We start from the raw sequence: 11,277 nt of genomic DNA on the forward strand, positions 1-11,277 counted from the left end.
TAGTTTTCGGACTAACGAACCTTATTTCGTTTTCGGATTAACGAACCTTCGGAACAACGAACCTTATTTCGTTCTTGGATTAACGAACCTTCGGAACATCAAACCTTATTTCGTTTTCGGATTGTCGAACCTTCGGAATAACGCCACAAATGTTCGGATTAACGAACTCTTTTACGTTTTCAGATTAACGAACATCGAGGTATAGGCAATTTACGTGTTTCGGAATTACGGACCTTCGGAATTACGAAGTGTAACCTTTTTTATGGCCTAGGGCTTTTTTAATTTAGGCCTTGCATTAAACACTTCCACATAATAGATCTACCTTCCTCTATTTTTTCCCACAAGAAAAAAAAATCCTCTCAATTTTTTTTTTTTTAAAGTCTGTCTATAACTTGCCTCCCTTTTTTTCCCTTTGCCTGCCCTGGGAAAGACTGAAAAATTTGCTGTTTCGGAGGAATTTTTAGATTTTTTTTTTTTGGGGGGTAGGTAGAACCAAAAAAAAGAAACAGCATTTCTACTAGAAAGCATTACATTAATATTTTCTTTATTAGCATTATCACAGACATTGCTCTAAATATCTGTTCTCTTGTAAGAGCCCTTTGGGCATGCCTGAGCACAACGTACACCATTCTTAACAATGAAAAACCCTTTACAGTGTCAACTTGACGCTCCCCCATGACCAGCGTCAAATATTTAACCCTATTTGACGCTCCAGTAACCATACTTGTCGCTCCAGTAAAAAGTTGACGCTCCTACTGGAGCGTCAACTCTTTATGAAATGCGCTGCAGCGTCAAATATTTAATTTGACGCTGCAGGTGAAAATTTGACGCTGTTTTGGGACTTGACGCTGACGCTGTACCTTTATGAAATAGGGTTATTGTTAACGAAATTATTGTTAACGAAATTTATTATTTAACATGCCATGTATGTGATAAACCCTGTATTTTGATATTTAATATGACCGCCAAAGGCCCTAAAATTATGATCTACGATGTGAGAGAGGACAAAAACAATCACAAGGTGAGGCACTAAAACGTAATATTTTTTGTGGTAAATTAGTGGAATACTGTCTTCAAATATAATTTGCAACGAAATATATTATTCGGGTTTCATATTTGTGTTAAATATTGTATTTTAACTTTCAAAATGGCCGCCAAAAGACATTGACTGTATTATGTGCAATCGATCTGGGAAACCAATTTTCACATGAGTCAGCACCATAACATGCATATAATTGTGATTTAAGAGTAAAATATTGTCTGAAAACATAATTCCTAACAAGATATATCATTCATTCTGCCAGGTAGGTGATAAATAATGTATTTTGAAAGTCAAACTGGCCGCTACAGGCCCTAACGGTAGGCCTATTATGTACTTTGTGAATGGGAACATATAATTTAAACAGAATTTGGCTTTGCTTGACTAAATGGTGTTGCATGTATGAGTGAAATATCGTCTGAAAATATGATTTTGTAACCAAATAGATCATTTCTTATGTTATTTAGGTGATAAATGCTATATTTAAATTTCAAAATGGCTGCAATATGTTTCTTTGTGGAAATTATCTTTCCCCATTCAAATTTTACATATTAAGATAAGGGACTATGGCGGCCATTTTTCATTTTTAAAAGGCTGCATTCATCACCTTTATGACACAAGCTATGATATATTTCGTTAGAAATCCATTGGGTTTAGACAATACTTAACACTTACATAAAAATTAAGCCATTTTCATAGTAAAAAATTTGTCAAAATTATCAAAATATCTAGCTATGGCAGCAATTTTGAATTTCAAAGTAATGCCTTTATTACCTTCTCAACCATTATGTGATGTATTTAGTCAGAAATCATGTTCAAGACCAAATTTTACCTATACATCACATAGTTACGTGCGTTTTTGGTTCTCATTTTGGTGATGATTAGTTTCCCTATACGCATATTACAGAATTTGTAGGGGGTTGTGCGGCCGTTTTGAAAGTAAAAATACAGTATTTATCACCTATGGGAGAGGAAATGTTATATTTCATTAAAAAAAAATCACGTTTTCAAACAATATTTTCCTTATACAACAGAATTATATGGATTTCATAGTCAGGCAAATCCTAATTCTTTCAAAAGTATTTGTCCCCATTTACATTGTAGATAATACTGTAAGGGCCCATAGGGGCCATTTTAAATTTTACAATACAGCATTTATCTCATGCATGAAAAATGAAATGATATGTTTCGCCAGAAATCATGTGTTTAGACAATATTTCACTCGTATAGATTACAATTACATTCATTTTATTGTTTTTACTCTTGTGAAAATTAGTTTCTCCATTTGCTTTGTTCATAATACAGATAGGGCCTATGGCAGCCATTTTGAATGTCAACATGCAGCATAATTACCGAAATTGCAAGGGAAATGATATGTTTCGTTAGAAATCCTTGTTGTCAGACAGTGCTACACCAATATTTCGCAGTTATTGGCATTTTAAAGTCAAACAAATTCAAAGGTTGTGAAAATTATTTGTCCCCTTTTATATATTGTACACAGTATAAGGGGTCTATGACAGCCATTTTGAATATCATAATACAGCATTTATCACATTAGATAGTATACAAATGACATAGTTTTGTTAATAGTCATGTTTTCAGACAGTAGTCCACTCGCAGGTCACAATCACATGCAATAATAGTGCTCTTGTTTGAAAAAATATTTTACCCATTCATATTCTACATACTAAAGTATACAGGGGTTATGGCGGCCATTTTGAATATCAATAAAATAAATATTTTGTCAAATATCGCTTTTCCAATTGGTATTTCACTTCTGCACAACAACTACATGCATTTTATAGCTAATGTGTCGGCAATTTTATGATTTTCATGGGTAATTTGCATATTTTGGCGGCCATATTGGATTTTGCCAATGTGCGGAAAATGCTCAAGGTTACAAGAGTGGCATCATTCAGATTCGGAATCAGCACCCTCGAATTGACAAGAAACCATCAAAAAAACATTGTATATCTAAAAAAACAAGGTTCGACCCCTTGTCTATGGGGCCTATCCTGGACTACTAAATGGCATAGTTGTAACTCTTTCTTAAACGGACTCCTGTCCATACCCTTAACCGTCTTATTATAATCTGGCACCATCACTGTAGCCTGTAATCTATAGGCGGAGGCTGCGGTTATTGTCTTTGTTGTTATGCTGAACGCAAGCGATACGTCTGATGTGGCAAAGACTACGAGTTGTGAAACAGCCACAATTCGTAGTCTTTGCCACATCGCTTGCATTCGCGGCATAACAGCAAAGACAATAACTGCAGCCTCCGCCTAGATTATAGGCTATATAGCAGCACTCAGGGCACAGTCTTACTTATCAAAGTTAGCTTCCATACTTTTTATATTTTATATAGGCATAAAGCATCATCAAACTTGATCAGCATCAATTCAACAAGCGTCAAAATATATTTTTTGAAGATTTTTTAAGAGGATCATTTTATTTATGAAATATTACAACATATAAGAGTAAATTTAATCAAATCCAATTCAAGAATTCATTTATCAAGTTCCATTTTAGTCGTGTAATCAAATGCGTTTATTGAATGAAAGTCTATGCATTCATAATCGAGAATATCGCGGAAACAGGGATTTTTTGCTCCGCGGCGCACGACAGATTTAAGAGAGGTCTTTGTCGGAAATTGGAAAATCGGAAGGGCAGATTCCGTTCTAAGTTTCGACGCTGACGAAAAATTACAAACGTGTCGTTTGTCCAGGGTCCAAGATAAAACTGCTCTTTTAATTCGCACATTTTCGACAGAAAATTCCTGATTGTTGTTCTTTGTCATGAAGGAAATTTGGCAATACATTTTCTATGTTCTTTAATTCGTCGTGTGTCGTCAAGCGACAAATCTCTATTATGTGTAGCGTGAATATTTTCCGTGACTCTTCATTAAACTACAAGCAAACTTTCAAATAAAAATCGGGAACATGCTTATTCTATGTGTATCCGAACCTATTCCGACGAAACGGTTGGTCCGTTTTGGGGTGTTAGAATTGACCCCTTTATTCGACAAGTGTGTCATTTGGGTTATGGGACGACAAATTAAAATAAAAATATCGAAATCAATTACAAAACTGAAACGTTCGTTTATCTCCACAGCTAAAGCTACTGAAAATTAGCTTCCATAGTTATTCTATCTGCATTTACACGAATGTTTTCTTGAATAATGGAGTTATATGACCTGTTGTAAGTACACATAACGAAATTTTGGAGTTCTCATTATTCGAACGGATTATTACGGTCGGCGCGGCCAAAAATACTGCGGACGTTTCATAAAAGTTGTAAGTACTGACAGGTTGTATTTCTCCGATAGTTACTATAGTAACAGTCAGAGGCCATAGTACCTCTCAGCCAATCAAAACAAAGGAATTCACTGATATTGTCAGCACCGACAATTTATTCAGTTTTGATAACTTTCATGAAACACCCCTAGCTGGTGGCTGCCTGAATTTAAATCAGAACTTAAGACGTGTCTTTTTAATGAAGCATAATTTAGCCATTTGATTAAGTGATGTTATTTAAGCGTTTTTACACTGTTCTAATTTATATTTGTATAATTTTATTTCTGTAAAGCGAAACCTTACAGGTATAAAATGTGCTATATAAAAACTACATTATTATTAAATTCAGTTCTAGTTAATCTGATTTAGTTTCCTCCTCTTCATTTTGGTGAGTTTTCAAATGCCTTGAAAGAGTACAACTCTGTGTAAACCTTTTCTTGCATACTTTACATTCGTATGGCCGTTCACCTGTGTGTGTTCGCATGTGAACAGAAACATTACCAGGATGTGGAAAATGTTTATCACACACGGAACATTTGAACGGCTTTTCACCGGTGTGAGAGCGCATGTGCGAGGTGAGATGCACCTTCGCCAAAAATCTTTTCTGGCAAACCGAGCATTCAAAAGGTCTTTCTCCTGTGTGATGCCGCATGTGCGTTGTAAGAGCATGTCTTTGCGTGAACCGTTTCTGACATATAGAACATTCAAAGGGTTTCTCCCCAGTGTGCGTTATCATGTGTCTTTTGACTCCTCTTCTGTAAATGAACTTCTTCTTGCAGACAGGACACTCGTGTTGGCGCTCTCCATTATGAACTTTCATGTGGTAATGAAGACCTGTCGCAAATGAGAACTGCTTCTCACAAATGCCACACTTGTGCAATTTTTCTCCCGTGTGCGTTACGAAATGACTCTTAAGACTCTCCTTCTGCCCGAACGCCTTATCGCAGAGTGAATGTTTGAAAGGTTTCTCCCCGGTGTGGGTTCGTAAGTGGCGCTCAAGGTGAATACGGTATTTGAATTCCTTGTTGCAAAAGGAACACTTCCGAACATTCTCCATCGCACTCTCACTGGTACGCACTGTTCCCTTACTGTCTATATGTTCAGACGAGCTTGAATGATTCACCAAGTCACTTCTTAGATGTTGAGGTGAACTTGATGGACTGAACGTGTTAATACCTCCATTTTGAGACGAGTTTGAATGATTCACGATGTTACTACCTAGCTGTAGGGAGGAACTTGATGTACTGACCTTGGTACTATCCCCGAAATGTGACGAGTTTAAATGATTCACTATACTACTCAGATGTTGAAGCGAACTTGATGGACGGACCGCGTTAATACTACCCCCATGCTGAGACGAGCTTGAATGATTCACGATGTTACTACCTAGTTGTTGGGAGGAACTTGATGTACTGACCTTGGTACTATCCCCAAGATGTGACGAGTTTAAATGATTCACTATACTACTCAGATGTTGAAGCGAACTTGACGGACGGACCCCGTTGATACTACCTTCATGCTGAGACGAGCTTGAATGATGCACGATGTTACTCGAGTAACTTGATGTACTGACCTTGGTACTATCCCCAAAATGTGACGAATTTAAATGATTCACTATTATACTACTCAGATGTTGAAACGAACTTGATGAACGGACCCCGTTGATACTACCTCCATGCTGAGACGAGCTTGAATGATTCACGATGTTACTACCTAGTTGTTGGGATGAACTTGATGGACTGACCTTTGTACTATCCCATGCAAGATGTGACGAGTTTTGATTCACCATGTTACTACTCAGATGTTGAGGTGATGGACGGACCGCGTTAATACAACCTTCTGCTCTTAAAACACGGTTTGCTTCATGGTGACCTTGGTCGCTGGATGATGCCCCTTCCAAGTGTAACTCCCCTGCTATCGATGTCATGCTCTGTCTTATGGTTGCAAATTCATCTGCCGAAAGAAACGTTTTAACAAAACACAGGAAATAAGAATTAATGCTTTTAAAAACAAATAATTTAGTTTCTAGGGAGAGCAACAGTCAACCGTCTTCCAAAACAATACTAGGGTTTTTCGCTCCACGAAGCGCAACGGATTCAAGAACATATAAAATGTATTGTCAAATGCCCTTCATGATAATGAACATAAAAGAAGTCGTTGTCGAAGATTAGTGAATCAAAAAAGCAGTTTCGTCAAGAACTTCGGACAACCGACATAATCATTTGCAACATTTCGTCACCACCGAAACCTAGGATATGACACCGTTGTTTCATTTCACCTCCCAGCTGTTCATTGTCATTTGATGGGCATTTTCAATACATTACTGTGTTCTTGAATTAGCTGAGCGAAATCTCCATTATGAATTAATTGAGAACTCAAGCCTACGGAACTTGAAGGACCCAAACAACGCTAGAGTCGAAAATTTTCATTTTGATAAGGCATAAGTTTGATAGATATTAGAGGAAACTGGTTATCTAATACGCCCACTGGTTAACGCTAAGGGTACATATTCCTTTCATATAAGATTTTATTTTCATATACTGTACCTCGCGTGTCCCTGCCCCACCCCCCCCCCCCCCCGCCGAAAAAGGGGTTGACGAGCTTAAAGCAAAACAACAAATAATCAAAGAGAGAAATAAATATAAAAACTAAGAAAACTACATCCAGATCAACAATTCCCCTCTCACTATACTTGGCGAATTGGATGTAAAACGCAATAGGACAACAAATCATATTCCAGTATAATTAATGAAGACTTTATCGATAGCCCGACTCATCGTGGATGACAGTAATGGAACTTAGGATGCATATAGCATTGTTTCCTGTTTATTTTTTAATGTTTTTGTTTTGCCTTTCTTTTGTATTTTTTAAAAATCTGATGCGCTATATTACTTAACTCACTGTACTTCTAACTTGATTCGGCCTACATGGCCCAGGGCAATGCGACGACACGCGACTCAGTTTCATTTCCACCCTTCCCCTAGATGTGCTTTTCCCCCTAGGAGCATCGACTCTCTCTCTCTCTCTCTCCCTGTCTGTCTCTCTCAATCGATGGAACTCAAACAATATTATTCCGAGCAAGAGTTGCCTATTTTTCATCTCTCAATAAGGGTGCGTTTATCCGCCACTTTTTCACCCTAGAATCATGATCTGAATCATGATTCAAATCATGATTCTGCAGAATCACGATAGTCGAAATTGAATATAATCATGATTAGAATCACAAACATGAAACACGAAAAAAGGGGCGTTTGGAAAGACGTTTCTGCAGAATCACGTACGAAAATGTTCGAATAAACGATATCGTGATTTGAATCATGATTATATGACCTCACTGTGTCGGGCTACTTTCGGTTTGACTCTTGCCAAGCTCAAGGCTCTCTATATGCTCATTGTATGTACATGATTATGTACTATGCATGCATTTCTTGTCATGTTCAAGTTCTGTGTTGGTCATCGCATCGTCCACTACTTTTCATTTTTTGGTCATGTCTTCAACTTCAAGTTCTAGTAAATTAATTAACTGGACAGACAATGATCTCAGTTGTTGTTGAGTATAGAGTGTCAATATTAAATTGGATCTACGCTGAAATTCACTTCCGAACACCATTTTGGATAAACTAACAAGATGAATAGAAGCATATGGACCCTATATGATAGAATTAAACAAAATTAGGTATAGACTGAATTCTGGAAGCAAAAGATTTTTCGAGAGCCGAAACACGTGCGAAAAACTTCCTCTGTCAAACTGCGCACTAGTGATGCGCACTGGATTGGCCCGAATCTGAGGAGAACAGCATTGGAATGAAGGTCGTCTAAACGCTGATTCTGTGATATCGTGATTCATGTTTGTGTTTTGAATCATGATTCAAATCATGATTCTGGATTGAGGTCGCATAAACGCAGCCTAAAATAAATATAGACATTAAGCTGTTTATCCTATCTCCATTCTACTAATATTCGTATAAATTCTGTGTTGTTCGATTGACGATCGGGATATCATATTATGATATAGCTACATCAATTACGGGCATTATCATAATTATCTATTTTAACTACATATATAAGTGAACCTTTTTGGCAAATATATAAAGTTCGGGTATAATGAAAGTACGAAGCCTATGCACTACCAGACTCGACTAACCATAATAATGCCATGTACAATATCTGTGTTTTTTTTTTATCAAAGATAAACTTTAATGAGTTCAATTTTAGCACATTTTTATAATTTTAGCAATTTTTAGTTCAATTCAATCGCTGCTGCTTAACAGAAAACACTATTTAATTACCTTTAACTCTTGATCGTGCAATGATAGTCTGCAAGTGAAGTTTATCATCTTTCTCGAAGTCGTTTTCAGGGTCCAATTCCTTCATACACGTGTCTTCCAATTCTGCCATTGTTGGACAGTAGATCAAGTAGCCGACTTCTTCGGATGGTCGGGGTAGCCCAGCCGAGGCCGCTGCTCTGCTAATGTAGTTCATGTTGGAGATTCTATTAGAAATAAAAAGTACTTCATAAGAACATGTTCACTTCGGAAGAAGACAGATGTAGTAGGTATACCGATGATGGCGAAAACAATGGGCTGGATCTAAATTCATGTCAGTTCAGGGTAAATCAAATCTCGTCACTATGTGATCAAAATCATGATCGAGATAGTGTGGTGGTATACACTTCGCTTATACACACATGGAGATAAACTATAGTTCAGAGTAAATTGCACAGATTATATATAAAGTACAAGTCGAGTATGCACATGCGCACACACCAACGTAAATGGGACATTAAATTAGGCCACCAAAAACACAGCAGGTCTATACTAATAGAGAACAAAGAACACATGATAAAGCGAATTGTGGCCGTCGTGCCTGTAATCCTCAAATCTCCTTTCCATTCAGCTGGGTCTATTATTTTCCATTATCTTTGGTATCATAAAGAACAAAAGAAGTCTCCCAGGGGTACAATGGTGACCGCGTCTGGGATCCACCCCATACTGTACCCCCAAAATTACAGCAGCTATTCAACCAGCATGCAAAATGTATCGAGGTAACTCACACCCACACCCGTAATAAGAATTCATATTTTCGTGAAGAGATTTTTTGGTCCAATGACGTCGACTTAACCGGTTCCCAACAGATAACCGATATCAAAATATTTTTAGAGAGGACGATTCCATGATACATTAATGAGCTAGGTTTCATCCATTAGATTCAAACTTCAAATCAAATAAATTTAACAAAAGCGGGGAGTATAGGCTTTGATATAAGATTTTTTTGTTTTATTATGAATGAGTTATGCAAATTAACCCGAATACAGCAGGGTTCTGAATCATAACAACATGGATATTCCTAACATTTCACTTGGCTTTGAACTTCCATGCGGTACATCATAGGCCTATCGATTTTCTGCTCCGGTGATTTTCGAAAGCCCAACTATACATGCAATATACCAGTTTCGAATTAACCAAGTTGATTAAGTATGTGATAGGACACCACGCCAGTTTCTCAAATTTTATTACCACCATGCTTTTTTGTCACAGAGCCGACCAAAGGAAGCCTTACAAAAATTCAAATTTTTAGGGTGTTCCCAATCTGATCATTATTTTTTCGCGCATTTTAATGATTTATCTTCGATACGATGGATTTTGCTTGTGTGGAAGTGCCGTGGTGTAGTACGTGGTTCTGAATCTCTCCTTGTAAACAGAGGGTCGTACGTGTGTTCGAATCCCACCACGGTCGACTAGCGTCCTTTGGCAAGGCATTAATCCACACTTTGCCACTCTAGACCCAGGTGCTAAATGGGTACCCGGTGGGATGCGAAAGATATTGTATGTTTGAATTTGCCAGCGCCATAATGATCGAGGCTGCGATGAATGCAAGGAATGCTCCCCAGGGAGTGGAAATTGTGCACTTTTCGTGCGGGATTGAAATGAATCCAATGACCGGGGTAATAATAAGCCGTAACGCGCTTTGATTTTCTTGGAAAAGCGCTATATAAAAATTGGCTTTTATTATAATGTGCGCGTATTTTTCCTTGTTTTATATTTCTACTTTTGCACTTAAAAACTGTATGAAATAGTACACTCACATTTTGTCGGTCCTTGTTTGAAATAAGCCTAGATCCATGCAGGCGTCTCGATAACGATGAACCGTGTTTAAGTACATATAGCTCGCAATTGAGCAGCGTCGTTACCTCTGTACGCGTATATTTATGGGCCCATCGAACTTGAAAAGAAAGGGCGCCAAAACGGATCCAATTGTAGAACATATAAGCAGGATTCCGCAAGTACAGTAGTACTATAGAAGACAAAGTCCAGGCAGATAAAGGACGAGGATATTGCATTTTTCCTCTCCCAAATATAGGAGTCGACTTCCTGTCTATATACGCACCGACTCTTATTCACTGTATATAATACACCTAATAAGGGACCTAAATAATCTACACAGCAAAAACTGTGGTGTTAACCGGTGTACATAGAGGACCACACCAGTTGTTTTACACCGGTGTTAAATTGGTGGTGTTAGTTTTACACCCATAGGTGTTATTACAACACCTTTGGTTGTTACATTTACACTCTTTGGTGTTATGTTCAATCTCTAGGGTGTAATTTTAACACCTCAGGCATGTCAGGGTGTGGTCCTCTATTAACACCAACTGGTGTCAGTTTTAACACCACAGTTTTTACAGTGTAGCATGAATGGAGGGAAGCATCTTAACACCGTGGAAGAGCAGCTGTACATCGTATACTTGACGGATTTACGGGCTCCCCCCCCCCCGTATTAAAAAACATTTGTAGTGGAAAATATCGAGCATATATACGCAAGTGAATACTTTTTTTATCGTCAAATTTTCTGAAATTACTGATTCAAAGTGACAAGGGAAAACGAGTCACTTTGACTCAAAGCAGAGTTGATATGACTCTCAACTGGCACCATTTCGAAATAAGA

General features: G+C 37.7%; 1 protein-coding gene across 1 annotated transcript; it reads right to left on the bottom strand.

The window, feature by feature from the left end:
* Positions 1 to 3,453: 3,453 nt before the first annotated feature.
* On the bottom strand, positions 3,454 to 10,727 carry LOC135156361 (zinc finger protein 84-like). Its single transcript, XM_064108628.1, has 3 exons — positions 10,418 to 10,727; positions 8,622 to 8,824; positions 3,454 to 6,285 (listed from the first exon to the last, which is right to left on the bottom strand). The coding sequence occupies exons 1-3, from the start codon at positions 10,492 to 10,494 to the stop codon at positions 4,688 to 4,690; spliced, it is 1,878 nt and encodes a 625-aa protein (XP_063964698.1). The 5' UTR covers positions 10,495 to 10,727; the 3' UTR covers positions 3,454 to 4,687.
* Positions 10,728 to 11,277: the final 550 nt, after the last annotated feature.

The sequence above is a fragment of the Lytechinus pictus genome, chromosome 13 (assembly GCF_037042905.1).
Source record: "Lytechinus pictus isolate F3 Inbred chromosome 13, Lp3.0, whole genome shotgun sequence".
NCBI classification, from domain to species: Eukaryota; Metazoa; Echinodermata; class Echinoidea; order Temnopleuroida; family Toxopneustidae; genus Lytechinus; species Lytechinus pictus.

Bases quoted from the DNA above. Each gene is read 5' to 3' on its own strand.
- LOC135156361 (XM_064108628.1), bottom strand. From the start codon at position 10,494: ATGTACTTAAACACGGTTCATCGTTATCGAGACGCCTGCATGGATCTA. The intron at 8,825-10,417 runs GTGAGTGTACTA...TATTTCTAATAG, and splicing joins CAAACAAGGACCGACAAAAT to AATCTCCAACATGAACTACA. The intron at 6,286-8,621 runs GTAATTAAATAG...TTCTTTCGGCAG, and splicing joins TGCACGATCAAGAGTTAAAG to ATGAATTTGCAACCATAAGA.